Source organism: Danio rerio, chromosome 5 (genome assembly GCF_049306965.1).
Source record: "Danio rerio strain Tuebingen ecotype United States chromosome 5, GRCz12tu, whole genome shotgun sequence".
Taxonomy (NCBI): Eukaryota; Metazoa; Chordata; class Actinopteri; order Cypriniformes; family Danionidae; genus Danio; species Danio rerio.
The window spans coordinates 2,452,526-2,470,247 of NC_133180.1; the positions used below are offsets into that span (position 1 = coordinate 2,452,526).

At 35.8% G+C, this 17,722-nt stretch overlaps 2 protein-coding genes and 1 long non-coding RNA gene across 5 annotated transcripts in view; 2 read left to right on the forward strand and 1 right to left on the reverse strand.

Annotated features, from left to right (window-relative positions):
- The window catches only part of si:ch73-55i23.1, a 782,803-nt gene that overhangs the window by 465,081 nt on the left and 300,000 nt on the right, over positions 1–17,722 (forward strand). The gene's annotated exons all lie outside the window — the stretch shown is intronic.
- On the reverse strand, positions 5,523–9,781 carry LOC137491386 (uncharacterized). Its single transcript, XR_012406626.1, has 2 exons — positions 9,514–9,781; positions 5,523–7,274 (listed from the first exon to the last, which is right to left on the reverse strand). It is a non-coding gene; the product is annotated as an uncharacterized lncRNA (long non-coding RNA).
- Positions 13,263–17,722, forward strand: part of ppp1cc (protein phosphatase 1, catalytic subunit, gamma isozyme) — a 36,896-nt gene continuing 32,436 nt past the window's right edge. For all 3 annotated transcript variants that reach the window (XR_012406621.1, XR_012406622.1, XM_695376.8), the window contains exon 1: positions 13,263–13,499. Coding sequence is in view for 1 of the 3 variants with exons in the window: in XM_695376.8 (XP_700468.5) it covers positions 13,445–13,499 (55 nt within the window). In the remaining 2 variants the exon portion in view is untranslated. The remainder of the gene's footprint in view (positions 13,500–17,722) is intronic.

A 17,722-nucleotide genomic window follows, 5' to 3' on the forward strand; every position in this document is an offset into this window, starting at 1 on the left:
TGTTTTCTGAGTGACTTTCAGAAACAGGTGTCAGTATTTTCTGCTGGGATAAAGTCAAAGCCTGCGCTGTTATTTCTGTGTGCCGCATGTAATATAATACAGTCTTAATGCAGCGGCTGAGACAATGAGCAGCCCTGTCTGATCCTGCTGTCATTAACAGCACTGACAGGACCTACTGCGCATGGAAACATTACAGCACACTTCACACACACACACAAAAAAAGTATTATAGTCACAAAAACAATTAAAATAAAGTAAAAGTGTAAATAAATAAAAAAGTAAAGATTGTTTAAATTAAATTGTTGTTAGATCATTGTTTTTAATATAATATAAATATAATTAACTGATGATTTATTTTATCCTTTTATTCTTACTTGTAAGTGGTTTTGGATTGAAGCATCTGCTAAAAGAATAAATGTAAATTTTAAAATACAAATAACTCAGCATTCACAATTCAAGATAAATTTTTGGGAAGCAGAATAGCTAAAGATAATAACTTTATTCATTCATTTTCTTTTTGGCTTATTCCCTTTATTAATCTGGGGTCGCCACAGCGGAATGAACCGCCAACTTAGAATGTGTTTTATGCAGCGGATGCCCCTCCAGCTGCAACCCATCACTGGAAAACATCCATACACACACACACACACACACACACTCACACACTCACACACACACACTCACACACACACACACACACACACACACACACACACACACACACACACACACACACACTCACACACTCACACACTCACACACACACACACACATACAGTACAACCAATTTAGTTAATCAATTCTCCTATAGCGCATGCATGTGTTTGGACTGTGTGGGAAACCGGAGCACCCGGAGGAAACCCACGCCAACACGGGGAGAACATGCAAACTCCACACAAAAATACCAACTGACCCAGCCGAGGCTCAAACCAGCCACCTTCTTACTTTGAGGTGACAGCACTACCCACTGCGCCACCAAAATTAAGTGGGTTTAGGGATTCATATTCCTGTTTTGACTTTTAATTAAGGAACAGTTCACCTAAAAATGAAAATTCGGAAAATCACCCACCACTTGTTTTAAACCTTTCTTTCTTCTGTTGAACAGAAAAGAAGATATTGTGAAGAATGTTAGAAGCTGGAAACCATTGATTTCCGTAGGTATTTTTGCTACTATAGAAGTGAATGGTTACCAGTTTCCAACATTCTTCAAATTCTCTGCAACAAAAAGAAAATCTCATAAAGGTGTGGAACTATTCAATGCTGACTAAATGTACAATTCTGGGTGAAATGTCTCTTTAAGTTAGCTTTTAGCACTTTGTCATTTCACCCCTTGCATTAAGCATAAAAGTTATATTCTTTTTTTGTCACCAGAATTCCATTGTCATTTGGTTTCTCAAGTGAAAGTGCGGATAAAAGAATCCAAATGTTATTTAAAATTCTTGTAGTAAATAATAAATTATTTTTCCAAACATACAATAATGTATGTGAATTCATCTGTTTTATAGTTGTTATGGTAACACACCAACTATAGTGATAAATCTGTTGTGGTAATTATATAGTAACTATGGTAACACAACAACTACGGTAAATAATCTGTTGTGGTAATTCTACAGTTGCTATGGTAACACAACAAATATAGTTAATTATTATGTTGTGGTATTTCAATAGTTGCTATGGTAACACAACAAGTATAGTAATTAATATAGTAATTATAGTAATTAATCTGTTGTGGGGATTCTACAGTTTTTATGGTAACTCAACAACTAACATAAATGATCTGTTGTGATTATTCTACAGTTGCTATGGTAACACAACAACTATAGAAATTAATCTGTTTTAGTAATTCTACAGTTGCTATTGTAATTCAACAACTAACGTAATTAATCTGTTGTGGTAATTCTACAGCTGCTTTGGTAACACAACAAATATAGTAATTAATATCTTGTGGTATTTCTACAGTTGCTATGGTAACACAACAGCTATAGTAATTAATATAGTAATTATTGTAATTAATCTGTTGTGGTGATTCTACAGTTTCTATGGTAACTCAACAACTAACGTTATTGATCTGTTGTGATTATTCTACAGTTGCTATGGTTACTTAACAACTATGGTAATTATAATAATAATAATAATAATAATAATAATAATAATAATAATAATAATAATAATAATAATAATAATAATAATAATAAAATATTTTAAATAAGTAATTTTATTTGAATAGCACTTTTCCTACAAACATGCAACTCAAAGCACTTCACAAACAGCAAGCAAGTATTAAAATAAACCACATAAAAATGTATAGACAAATAAAGCATAATAAACAACAAATATATACTCGGATAATCACATATATGTACACACATAAATGCATATATCCACACAATCACGCACACAATAGTCCTCACATATGCATGCATGCACCGTACATGCATACATACATACACCTACACAATATACATGAAATATACACCACAACAATTAATCTGTTGTGGTTATTATACAGTTGCTATGGTAAAACAACAACTAACGTAATTAATCTGTTGTAGTAATTCTACAGTTGCTATGGTAACACAACAACTCACGCAATTAATCTGTTGTATTAATTATACAGTTGCTATAGTAACACAACAACTAACGTAATTAATCTGTTGTAGTAATTCTACAGTTGCTATGGTAACACAACAACTCACGCAATTAATCTGTTGTATTAATTATACAGTTGCTATGGTAACACAACAACTAACGTAATTAATCTGTTGTAGTAATTCCACAGTTGCTATGGTAACACAACAACTAACGCAATTAATCTGTTGTATTAATTATACAGTTGCTATGGTAACACAACAACTATAGGAATTAATTTGTTGTAGTAATTCTACAGTTGCTATGGTAACACAACAACTATAGGAATTAATCTGTTGTAGTAATTCTACAGTTGCTATGGTAACACAACAACTATAGGAATTAATCTGTTGTAGTAATTCTACAGTTGCTATGGTAACACAACAACTTTAGGAATTAATCTGTTGTAGTAATTCTACAGTTGCTATGGTAACACAACAACTAACGTAATTAATCTGTTGTAGTAATTCTACAGTTGCTATGGTAACACAACAACTATAGGAATTAATCTGTTGTAGTAATTCTACAGTTGCTATGGTAACACAACAACTATAGGAATTAATCTGTTGTAGTAATTCTACAGTTGCTATGGTAACACAACAACTAACGTAATTAATCTGTTGTACTAATCATACAGTTGCTATGGTAACAGCTACAGTAATATAAACAAAGGCCCAACTACTGCAGGGTATTTTATTTTATCCTGAGGAAGTTGGGTATGTTAAACTACAATACACTTTAGTTTACTGCAGTAAAGGCTAAATTAGGCTTGTTAATTTATCAGTTCACTATGCTGGACTATTCAGTTTTTAATAATATATAGTATAAATGTCACAGTATGGAACACAAACTCTATACTTCACTCTAGTATTCTTACATGTATTGTTAGGGTAGTGTTGTATTAACTGAGGGACTGACGTGTCTCTCTCTCCACCACTTTCCTCACAGTGTTCGGGTGTTAATCCAGGACTGGATGTGCTGGTATTGTTGGAGACCGGAGCCGCCAGCAGAGGATTATGAACAACAGGAGCTCCTGTTTCTCAGTCTATTTTAGAGATTCACTATCCTGCTGCTCATATACACACCTGTATGGGCTGAAGACACAACTGTACGCTGACTGATCTCTTCGCTGTCACTCATTGTTATATGAGATACATTTCTTATATTATATTTATAATATTGATTAACAATAATTATCATAACTATCATAGTGGTGCAGCTTGTAGCACGATCATTACCCACTGCACCCCTGTGTATGCACGGTTTTATTCAACCCAAGCTCATTCTGGAAACGTAGCCCCGTGGACGTTTCTGGAGACTGCGATTTACCTCCGGCTACGTTTAGTTTTTCTCGAGCGAACGCTGCGGGGCGGTCTAAATCGAAGACGAGGGCTTTTGATTTTTTTTTTTTTCTGGACGGCTTTTGCAATCGTCACTTGGGTTTAGGGAAGGAGAAGGAGGAGCAAGAGGAGGGCGGCCAGGTCGGCCGATCGGCCGGCTGCCCGGTCGTTCAGCCAGCCAGTCGGACGGACAGATGCTCCACGTCGGACTCCGGCGGCTTTTCACACGAGAACAGCGCGGGCGCGAGCGTGAGAGGCGCTCGAGATGCGAAAAAGCACACACAGCGGCCTCTTGCGGATCCGCGAAAACAAAAACTGCTCGAATACGTACCTCCCAGGACGTATTTCGCGGTCCGCAGAAACGTCCGCGGGGCTACGTTTCCACAATGAGCCCGGGTTGGTTTTATTCAACCGCGCATATCAGTTGCAAAAAAAAGATTGGTTGCAATAGCAAACATGTCAAGTTGTGCGGTAGGATGCCAAAATTGAAAGTCTAAAAATAGAAAACGTAACTTTTACCGTACACCACACTGCTTTAATGCCAACCGCAGACGTCTTTGGCTAAAAGGGAGCTGAATGGAGTGAGGACCTAATTATTCTCTATGCACGTAATACCCTGCTTATTTACACCTGCAGTGCAAGTATCTAAAGTTATGTATATTTACATTAGTGCAGAGCAATTGTTCACTCAAACTGTTCTGTAATATATGTTTAAATGATTATGTTGAAAACTAATGTGTATTATATTGACAACAGGGCAAAGCAGTGGCGCAGACTAGTGCTGTTGCCTCACAGCAAGAAGGTCGCTGGTTCGATCCTCGGCTCAATTGATGTTTCTGTGTGGAGTTTGCATGTTCTCCCTGCGTTTGCGTGGGTTTCCTCCGGGTGCTCCGGTTTCCCCCACAGTCCAAAGACATGCAGTACAGGTGAATTGGGTAGGCTAAATTGTCTTTAGTGTATGAGTGTGTTTGTGGATGTTTCCCAGAGATGTGTTGTGGCTGGAAGGGCATCCGCTGCATGGAAACGTGCTGGATGGGTTGGTGGTTCATTCCGCTGTGGCAACCCCAGATTAATACAGGGACTAAGCCGACAAGAAAATGAATGAATGAATGAATATATTGACAACTTCATTTTCCTGCGGTGCAGGCAACAACATATAACTCATGCACAGTGTGTGTACTCTTTAATCTTTAGCTCAAGCTTTTACTAATGGGCAGAAGCCAAGCCATTGTGTAAATCTGGTTGACGCTTGATGTAATAGAAAAATCTGAAAAGTCTCATAGATTTAACATTTTACCAAACTTTGTGATCTCATAACTTTGCATCAGATTATCATACAGACTTATGGCTGAGCTCATTTAACTCAGACTTCTAAACTGCCAATAACGGATGAGCTTTTAACTTTCTAGCCACACCCTAACTACCAGATACTGCACTCTAGCAACTGTCCCATAGACTTCCATTGCAAAAGACTGTCTGTTGGGATAAATTGCAGACCGTCTGTGTGTTTCCTCAGTAAGCTGGAGCTCCAGGAAGGCAACAACAACTGAGAGATGTGAATCCAACAGTTTATTGCTCTCTTCTAAAGAAGACTGGGGTATTCCCAGCTTTTATACATCATACTCAGGGTTACATGGGTTATGAATACGTGCAAATATTCAGCTCAGTTAGGCAGAACAATTTTATCCAGTGCTCAAGAATGTCAAGGCGCAACGTCAAGGCGCCTAGTACAGGGACAACTTACAATAAGATAAGACACAGTTACAAAACAGAATATTTGGAGAGTGACTACATGGATATTTCTTTCAATCCCCTCTTCCAGGCTCTGTTTTTACAAGAGCCTGGATCATACCATATTCTCATAAACTCTATTTGTTAAATGGTTACCCTCAGTTCCATTCATAGCTAAATGTTCATAACCCTTTACCTAAGGCATTAACCATCCTATACATTCTTTCCATAAAACATCTCAGAAGACATGGACCAAAAATACATACACATAAGAAAATAATAAGTACCGGTACTACCATTGAGACATATGGAGCCAATGATCCAAACAGGCTTTCTAAAAATCCCCATCCCCAATTAAAATTTCTTTCCTTCATCTCATCCTCATACACCTGTGATGATATCCTTTTCATCGCCTTTACAGCTTGTCCTACTCGTCCAAGATCCTCATCATCCGCGGGAACGTAAGTGCAGCATTGGCTCTCTCCGACCAGGGAGCAGCCCCCGCCTCTTTCCGCTAAGAGCATGTCCAGAGCCAGTCTGTTTTGCATAGTCATTAGTCTCAGAGCTCTCATCTCCTCTCTTAGTCCAGAAATGGCATCCGTGGTACTGTTTATAAAAGAGGCCAGTCTATAATGCATGATCTCTTGCTGTTTTAAGGCATCTGCTACGCCAAAACTGGGAATCATAGCCTCCCAGAATCTAGTCCAGTGTGATCTCATACGGTGTTCGTCGGGTACGTCGTCCTGGGGAACTGACCTCCGTTCCCTTTTGGATTGTCTGGCAAGATGCATGACAGTGACCATGTGTTGTAATTGGATCACAGTACAAAGACCAGTCCAATTGGTGGGGTAAGTGTTGAAGATGGTTTCTCCCCCACAATACCAGTACCAGTCATCGGCCAGGACCGCATCCTGTCTCGGCCAAGTGGGGACACAAGTTACGTTGCTGCGTTGACAGTATGTGTTGTTCAGGTTGTAACATGCCGTGACAGCTGTCTCATTTGTGATATTAGCACATTTAAGTTTGTTCAGTTCACAGGTGCCTGGGATGTAACGTGGACAAACACTTAGTAGAGAACTATATTTTTTATTCTTTCGCCACGGTAAATATACCCCTGAAAATCGATCCCTCTCGCCAATTACTATATTACAATCTTTAGCTCTTAAGGTGGATACATTACCTCCATTTGTCTCATTAAAGCAAAAAGAAAAAGTGAACCCCTGGGGTTTCGTCAACAAAATATTCAAACCCATAGTTCTAGGTGTAGGTATTACAACAGAATGATTCTTTCTGCTAGTTGATTTGCAAAGAGGCTCCCATGTTTTCTTGTTAGAAACACATGTGGGGCGCCACTCATAAATATCTCCCAAAGCATTTGTACAAAAAGCAAGTTTAGTACATGTAAAAGGCAAAGGTTTCAAGGATATAGTCACAGCAGAGGAGAACACTTCTTGGCAGACAACACATGACTCATTGGTTGTCTGTCGTGCAGTCCAGTTAGCATACTGCCAGAATAAGTTGTGTACTTCAGTGTGGGCCTGTGTCAGTCCCAGTAGGGTTATCAGTAGAAGTAGTCTGCAAAACAAAAACTATTAATATCATATCATAGACATTTACTTCAATGGTTTCACTCTGGTGCCATGGATCCACTGTGGAAAAAGATCAGTTAATACAGCAGTGCGTGTAACAGCCAGAACCTCAGCTGGCCCTTCGTATTTGGGGTCAGTTAAATCTTTCTGGGGTTTTATATCTTTTATTAGCACCTTGTCCCCTATCTGGAAAGGGTGTGCTGCCTCAAGTGGAATTTCAGGGTGTTTCTTTGTTACCCTTTCCCAATACTGATTAAGTTTCTGAATTAGGGCCGCTGAGAATTCTGATATGTGGTTAGAAAGCTCAATACCCACTCCCATAATTCCCCCTTGCCATGGGATAGGGAAAGGTCTTCCCATGACCACCTCATATGGTGATAAAGAATCCAAATTTGCTTGTGGTGTCATTCTCAAATCTGCTAGTACTATTGGTAAAATTTTTACCCAATCTTTATGACCGTGTTGTCTTAAGGCCTTCTTTATCTTTCCTTTCAAGGTTCTGTTAGTTCGCTCCACAAATCCAGATGATTGTGGATGATAGGGTATGTGGAAACGCCAATTTATATTTAATTCAGTTGCCAATTGTTGCGTTACCTTTGATGTAAAAGGTGTTCCTTTATCTGAATCGATACTTTGTGGGATCCCATATCTAGGTATAATTTCAGAGATCAATTTCTGTGTTACCACCTTTGCATTTTCCCTTGAGCAAGGAAAAGCTTCTACCCATTTTGAAAATTTATCCACGCAAACCAGTAGATACTTAAACGGTCCCCTCTTGGGCATATGTGTGAAATCTACTTGCCATTCAGAAAAAGGTGTAATTGGTCTTGGTAAATGTTGGTGCTGTGCCACAGGCTTTGATACATTATATTGAGCACATATAAGGCATTTGTCAAGTATGTTATTAATGGTGGTTTCTAGTTTTGGGACACAAAACAAAGATCGCATCGTTTCATGTACCCCTCTTCGTCCACGATGAGTGACACCATGAAATTCGTGGACGAGGAATGACAGTGCCACATGTGGGAGACATAGGCGACCAGTGTTGTCGTGCCATAGACCCATCTTTTCATCAAACGTGGAAGAAAAGGCGTCCCAGAAGCACTTATCCTCGTCAGTGGCTGATGCTTGTAACATAGTTTAATGTAATTTTTACTCTACGCATCATTTGCTGGGGTTGTAGTTTAACCTTATCATTTTTAGAGCACAAGCATAGAACAGTATCAATGAGGGCTGTCTCATCATATTGAGACCCCATTTTGTTCATCAATATAAATTTATAATCAGCTCCTGTAAGCTGTGCATTTCTAGAGACACGTATCATAGTTTCGACAAATTCTACTGGCCTGCTCATATCAGGAAGCAGTGAAATGACATCCTTGAGCTGTGTTGCGAAGGGAGGGGTTACTTCAGCATGTCCCCCTTTCTTTGAGACCCATAGGAAAGCCTGATTATCCCCTTGGTCTGGTTTCTCTGTGCGAAGCCCCTCTAATTCTTGTACTGGATACAGAGGCATCCTCTGATGTGCCTTTCCTTGCCCCTCATCAGGAATGGGGGAGGAGAGGGTAGGAGTAGGAACAGTAACTGTAACTGAGGGAACAGTAACAACAGGGGCTGGAGGCACTTTGGGTGTCTCCTTTCTTTTTACCTCAATCTTTGATGCTGATCCTTTAAGAGGCTTCGGAATTAATTTCTTTACCTCTTTTGGTAGGTTAATATTTTGTTTATCATTCCACACACTCATCATCTTCATCCAGATTTCATAACCCTTTTTCATATAATCATGGTCCCATTCGGGATCTCCTTCACTTTCATAAATTAATTTGTGAGCCCGTTTTAGCACATGGGGGTCAAATGACCCATCTCTAGGGTAGGGACGCATCGCTTGTGCCTCAGTCCACCCTGCTAGATTATCTAACCATGGATTAGTGTAATATCCCCACCCACATCGATACATCCAATCTTTAGGGCCTTCCCCTATCTCAGGCTTGGGGTATGAACCACCCATGTTAGTAAATACTTACTAGAAAACACACAGAATGATCGTTTTACTTTTGTATAGCGCGCTCTTCTTGGCTTTTCAGGGAAAATCCCAGCCAAGGATTACTCAGTTCAGTAATGAAGCTTATCAGGCAGTCAAACCAAATTCATGTCTTGCCAGCTTCCTGAACACTCAGTTCAGTGATGAAACTAATCAGGTAGTCAAAACCAAATTCATGTCTTACCTGATCAGCTTCATCACGTCGGGGGTCACCAAGTTGTTGGGATAAATTGCAGACCGTCTGTGTGTTTCCTCAGTAAGCTGGAGCTCCAGGAAGGCAACAACAACTGAGAGATGTGAATCCAACAGTTTATTGCTCTCTTCTAAAGAAGACTGGGGTATTCCCAGCTTTTATACATCATACTCAGGGTTACATGGGTTATGAATACGTGCAAATATTCAGCTCAGTTAGGCAGAACAATTTTATCCAGTGCTCAAGAATGTCAAGGCGCAACGTCAAGGCGCCTAGTACAGGGACAACTTACAATAAGATAAGACACAGTTACAAAACAGAATATTTGGAGAGTGACTACATGGATATTTCTTTCACTGTCATTGACTTAACATTGAACAAACTTTGTGAGCTCATACTATTTATCTATACTATTTCAAACTGTTTTACCTTTATCTATCTATCTATCTATCTATCTATCTATCTATCTATCTATCTATCTATCTATCTATCTATCTATCTATCTATCTATCTGTCTGTCTGTCTGTCTGTCTGTCTGTCTGTCTGTCTGTCTGTCTGTCTGTCTGTCTGTCTGTCTGTCTGTCTGTCTGTCTGTCTGTCTGTCTGTCTGTCTGTCTGTCTGTCTGTCTGTCTGTCTGTCTATTTATCTATCTACTCATACTTTTTTCAAACTGTTTTAAACTAAAAAACTATTACCAACAGGCTTTGTCAAGCCAGCCTCAAAGTTTGTCTCGACAAACTTAAATAATCTAGTTATTATTATTATTATTATTATTATTATTATTATTATTATTATTCAGAATCAGAATCAGAATTGGTTTTATTGCCAAGTGTGCTTCACACACAAGGAATTTGTTTTGGCTATAGAAGCTTCCAGTGTACATAAAGTGACGAGTGACAACACAAAATAAATATAGAAAAAAGAAAGACTATAAACATAAAACAGAGATGGGGTTAGTCAGACAGATCTGGATGTTGATACATATTAGTTATAAATATGCAGATTATGTGGTGCTGTGTCAAAAATTATTATTATTATTATTATTATTATTATTATTATTATTATTATTAGGCTATTATTATTATTATTAGGCTATTATTATTATTATTATTATTATTAGGCTATTATTATTATTATTATTATTATTATTATTATTAGGCTATTATTATTATTATTATTATTATTCGGCTATTATTATTATTATTATTATTATCATTATTATAATTATTAGGCTATTATTATTATTATTAGGCTATTATTATTATTATTATTATTATTATTATTATTATTATTAGGCTATTATTATTATTATTATTATTAGGCTATTATTATTATTATTATTATTATTATTATTATTATTATTATTATTATTATTATTATTATTATTATTATTATTCATTTAGGTTCTGTTGTGTTTGTATTAGGCTATGTGTTGGGTTTCTAACCACAATCTGTTCAGATGCTATGAAAAGTAAGTGCACATTACAGGAAACAAACACCAGAGGACGCTACAGTTCTGTTTCATTGAGGCAGGAATGAAAAATATCTCCTTTTCGTTGAGAAAAGCACATGCTGTTTATCATATAATTAACATATGGTAATAGCTTTTTAAAATGTGAGTTTTGCAAAAATGAATTTATACACAATGTTGTTTTGTCAGAGATGTGTCAGTGTTTTTAATGTGGTTTATTCAGAGGTACATTATGCAATTAATCTGAGGTGATCAGGATGCTGGAACAAGAACTAATTTCCCCCTAAAAGATGAGATGGTGAACATCTGATGCGGAACAGAGTTTGCTGTTGTGTTAGAGATAAGATATATTGATGACATATTATACATATTATTGACATAATGCTTTCAGCGTATTACAACAGCTCGTCACCCAGTGATAAGCACAGTTGTTCAGCAAAATTAAGGTTAAAGTGAGCAGCGTTCATCTGTGATAGCACCCTCCTAATGGATATTGGATAAGACGAGATGGCCAAGCATCCAGCCCAAAATATACAACTATCTCACTAAAACTCCAAGTGTTTTACAAGAGAGAAGTTAAAGACATACAAATCTTTGGATGCCAACAGTTTTGCTCTGAGCAAGAAATAATACTCCATGATAACCAGATTCAACACTGTAGAGCTGAAAACTGAGGTTCTGCCCAGCCAAAGACAAGGAAAGAAGACGGAGCTGTACAAGGCCTGGATAATCATCAACAAGCAGAACTACTGCATTCTCACAGCAAACTACACCTGTACAGCAGGTTATGTGAACACACATTTCATTCTAGGCATTCAGTGTCCGCAGTTTAATTAACCATATTGAACTGTTTTTGCTGCAATCAAAAACCAGTAACGTGTCTGATTCAGCATAGCGTGAACTCACCTGATATAACATGAGAACTGCAGAGTCCAGCATTTCTAATTAGGTCCTCACTCCATTCAGCTCCCTTATAGCTAAATATGTCTGCAGTTGGCATTAAAGCAGTGTGGTGTACGGTAAATGTTAAGCTGCATTTGAAAAGTTGGATTTGGCACCCTACCGCACAACTATTACTATTGACACCAGGAACCCCTGTGACGTAGGTTGATAATTTCTCTAAATATAGGCTTAAGTTTTTTAATTTAAAACAACTTTGAACAGATTCCTTATTTTATGATGGATAATAATAAATTAGCATTTGAAAAAATAAGTATTTTTTCGAATTTCTTAGTTCAAAATGTTTAATTTAAATTCTAATCTCATTACATTATTTGTAAAAAGTAATAGTGTAAATTTTAAATGCACAGTTGTAAATAAACACAATTTTTTGTTAATAGTATGGTAAGCACTTTGACAAAAATATAGGAAAATATTTGTTGCGTCAAAAAGTATTGTAATGATAACCATCCGACAAGCTAATCCAAAAATTTGTGCTTAAAATGTCAATGTATTTGATAAAAATGAGCCGAATAGCTGCAAAAAGTTCCACTTTTTGAGAACCCTTTTAATAGGCTGGCTACGGGCCTGCATTGCAATGCTGTAGTATTTTTAATACCTAAATTAGCATGAATTAAATGCATACTGAGTAAATACCTTACCACAAATGACAAAATATGTAATGGTATTGACAGTTGACAAAGGATGAGGTTAGTTAACATGAAAAGTAATGTCAAATACTATAAAACTAGTTTTTTTTTAATGCCAAAATCAGCATTAATTAATTTCTAATGCAAAAATACTACAAATTAAATAATATTTTTTTTACTATAATGAATGACAATTGACAAAAAAATGTGGTTAGTTAATATAAAAGGTCATGTCAAATACTGTAAAACTAGATTTTATGCCAAAATTAATAATTTTTTATTAGGTTATTATAATAAATAACAGTTGACAAGGCATCTGGTTAATTAACATAAACAGAACTGTCAAATAATGTAATACTAGTACATGTGTATACCCGAATCAGCATAAATTAAATGCATAATGCAATTTTTTCAAATGAAATAATATTTGTATTAGGTCTACTGTAATAACAGCATGCCAAAAGACGTTGTTGGTTAAAATAAATAATTATGTTAATGTGTAGGATATGTTTTAAACATGTGTTTTTAAAAGTTTTTCATTGCAATTAACATTCAACGTCACACGTTATTGTGAAAGTCAGCGGCACGCCCTCCTCTTTCCTCCGCACTACTTTTCTTCCTTTCCTTTGTGTTCATCCGCCCTCCCGTTTCCATCAGCGGTGAAACCGAGCCGAATTGCGTGTCCTTCCGCAGAGCCGGTGCGCCACCGCCGCAGCACGCGCGTCTAACGGGCCCGCTCGAGCATTTTAATCTTTTCTTTTAGAGTTTTGTGATTAACCAGTTTGTTTTTAATCGAAGTCGTTTTATCTGTCGTGTCTGGTGTGTTTTAAGCGGTGGTGTTTGTGTTTTTATCGGCTAGTCATGGCTGACATCGACAAACTCAACATAGACAGCATCATTCAGCGCCTGCTCGAGGGTGAGTTTCAAGCCAAGTGACAGCTAAAATGTACTTTTAATAACATAAGTAACTATATAATTGCCATAAGGGTTGTGTGTGTATATGTATATGCTTGATCTATCAACTCTGTCGTTTTTATGGATGTTACGTTAGCTGAGCTAGCGAGAGTTAGCTGCGCATTAGCTCTGCTCACTGACACAAACGGCTGTGTGTCAAATACAGAGTTTTCTACATAGACACTATACTGATATATTTGAAGATTATATATTATTGGTTGGTTTCGAATGGACAGTACTTTTGACTATAAAATACACTCTGTGTGGGCAGTTCACTGGTGTTTGTGACACTGCCAAGCTGTACGCGCGGTTTCGGTGCTTCAGTAAACACATTACGTTAGTACACTGACTAATGCTGATATTATGATATTGAATACATATTTGAGCATCAAAACAGCTGTTTATTAGTGTACCACAGTCATTAAAATTAACAACAGGGCTTGAAATGTCAAAAGTGTGATTTCTAGCGCTAGGAAAAACAATATTTTTGAGTTCAACCCAAATTTATACAATTTGAGGGTGTCATCTCTATAAAATGTTTATTAAAAATCCTTGCTTTAATTAGACATCTTAAAACCTTATTTAATGACTAACAATATGAAACTGTTGAAAATGAGAACTTTAAAACATGATAAACTCTTAATTCTGATTGAATATGAACACTGTATTTGCTTATATTATGACTTTAAACATGTATTATTATTACATGTAAATATATTTTTTAGGGGGGGAAGGACATCACATCCTGTACAACTGCAGGTTATACAGTGTTCATACAGTCATGGAAAACCTGGAAAAGTCATGGAATTTTTACATGGCATTTTCCAGGCCTGGAAAAGTTTTGGAAAAACAGAAAAACCTACACAGTTTTAGAAAAGTCATGACAAATACTTGAATATAGGCTTTTCTCTTATTTTCTGTCCTTGGCCAATCACATACTCTCATATTATTAGTGCGGTGTAAGCATTATCTAAATTAATTTTGCATGGATATAAATTGAAAGTAAATGGATTGTTGCATGTTTTATGCTATGCTCTAATAAATTTGAACATGCATTGCTTTTCTTTTACCACGCATATGTAGACATTGCATGAAACATTAGGTCATGAACATTTACATGAAAGTCTTGGCAAAATCATGAAATTTTAGTAGTAAAAATGTGTATGAGCCCAACTATGTTTACAACATTTTAGCTTTTTTTTGAATTGACTGTAATGAAATGTGCACCTTTTGTAAAGCTGCTTTGAAATGAATTATTGTGAAAAGCACTATACAAATAGATTTATATTTTATTATACAATGAATTGTATCTTTGCAAAATATAATTGCTTTCTGGAATGCATTATAAAAGCAGCAGGTGCAATAAAGGCAGAATGATTATGCAAGATTTTATAGTTTTATTGTATACAGTGAAGAAATGCATTTACATAACATTTCTCGCTTGTTTAATTTTTATATGCAACACAGTTCATATTGGCAGATATTATTATTTAGACTAACATTAAATGTATTATTAAGGTATGTATCCTTCATAAGCGGGTCTGACTTCAGATTTAGCACTGCAGCAGCTTTGACCCATTTTTACTTGTACTTTCTGCAGTAGTGATTTCAGCATCATACACATACTGATATGCATGTGCTTTTACTTTGTCCTCTTACACTGTAAAAAATATATTAGTGAACAGTTTCTCTATTTTGTGTGTTTTGGGTTTATTTGCGGTGGCAAATTGCATTATGCTATGTTGATCTCTCCTCTGTTGTATTTTTAACATCAAAAGTGCACAAAGTGACTTATTCACATTTTAGTCATTTGAAATAATAATATCATGTATAAAAATAATATCTAAAGAAATAAGTCTGTTAAAGAATAGAAAATGTTTGTTACAATGTTTTTGTAGCGTAATATACAACACCAACCAGACAGTATATCACTTTAAGCTATTAAAAAAGTAAATAAGTCACTTTTTTTAACTTTACAAGGTTAAAAGTTGTTGGAGGAAAGTAATAATCCAATTCAAAAGCGTAAATAAATGGGGGAAAGTAAAAACATGAATCACAAAATACATAAAACTGCTTATTTAAAGATTTTTTATTGCTTAGGTTTATTTTTATGCAGTGTGAAATAATGGCTGCGCTAAAATTTTGACATTGTCATGGAGAGATGCTATAAATTATATTTGGGTAATAATAATGCATAATGTTTAATTATGATGCACCTTTCTAAGCTCAAAGCGCCACAACATTTACAAACATAAGGTTGCAACCAAAGCCTAAATTACAAACTTTCATAATCAAATCTCTGTATTAATTCACATCGCAATAATGAATAAAAAACAATTAAGCAAATTTATTTTTTAAAATGTCAGTGATATCACAAATGGGCAAATATGGCTCTAAATTTAAAATTATTTATTTTAAAATAAATATATTACCAGTATATTAGGAACACCCTACTCCTTGCATATTTTCTAAGATTCCTCTGTTAAATATTTTATTAGACTGTCCTGCTTTTAATGTTTGTAGAAGACTTTTAATGAAGTTTTAAATAATTATTCAGTAAAGATTTGACCGAAAAACGTTTTTGAATTTTTCTTATATATTAATGTAAAATGCCTGATGTATCTTGTTTGTTTGTATGTTTTTATTGCTTGTTTGAATAGTTTTTTCTTTTTGCTTTAAAATTAAAGGCTACAATCAACAGCCCAAATTATTACTTTTGTTTTTTATTAATCTTCCAAATCAGTACTCCGATTAAAAAAATGTCTGCAAACATGTAAAAGCCATATTTTTCCCTAAAATCTACATTTGTAACATTGTTTCTGCTTTGGTGAAATATAAGACACATGCACCTTACTAAAGACCAATAGCAAACATTTACAGCACAATTATGTGCTTTTAAGCATGGTGAGCAGAACATGCACACCTTTAATTATCCCCAGAAATGTTTACAGAAATAATAACCATGATTTATTGTTTATGCATCAACATCAAGGCCAGAACTAATGAATACATTGACTGCATAAAAAAAGAGTTTTTTTGCTATAAAATGTCAGGATGAAAAGCAAAGAAAAAGGAAAGCAATATATGGTAACACTTATACACACTAGTCATTCATTATTTCATTCATTTTCCTTTGGCTTACTCTCTTTATTTATCAGGGTTCGCCACAGCGGAATGAACCACCAACTTATCCACTATCCAGCATATGTTTTACGCAGTGGATGCCCTTGCTATTTAATTTATTCAATTCCCCTATAGCGCATGTGTTTGGACTAAAGGCATGGGCCGGTATAAGATTCTGACGGTATAATAACCTTGTATAAAAGTATCACAGTTTTGCGGTATTGGGATTACTGTACTAAAATATATATATTTTAAATGTCTGGGAAAAAACCTAAAACTTTTTTCCCTTTTGAACACAGTAGGTTTTACTTTGAGAAACATTTAAAATATTTAGGAGCAGAAAATGTGTCAGGCTAAATGAATTATTGACTTCTGCTGTCTTTATTTGTTTTAAAAACTTTTTTTTTTTACAATTTAAAACGGCATCTTCTGCTGAAGATACTGTTGTCTTAAAAACACACACGCACGCACGCACGCACGCACACACACACACACACACACACACACATACACACACACACACACACAAAAACGTTTATAAAAATCATAAACATACCTTAGGGATGGTATTGCAGAAAATTTTCACCATTTTAAAACCTTGGCTTTTCCAAACCGTGGTGTACCTTGGTGTTGACTGTCTCAATTCAGGCTAAACTGCTGGCTTATAACCTGCCTATTATTAAGATATTGACTGTTGATTATTAGTTATAAATTACGTTTTTATTCTATATCCCTAATCCTACCCAACCCCCCAAAAAAACTCTTTTACCTTATAACTATTAATAAACAGAAATTAGTAGTTTATTAAACTAATAATGCCAGTTATCGGTTTGTTAATGTCATGAGTTGTGACCTAAACCTTTGTGTCAGCTGGAAGATTTTTTTTAAATGACCAGATTCAGTCTTGCTTAATTTCCCTTTTTGCATACTTTTATGACTAATTATGCCATTATTTGATATCAGCTCTTTAAGCCTAATATCTATTTTTATGTGAGCTCCTCCTCTCGTGATGCTTTATAATGTTAACAGTGTTTCGTAGAAACCTCACCCTGTTTTTCCGCC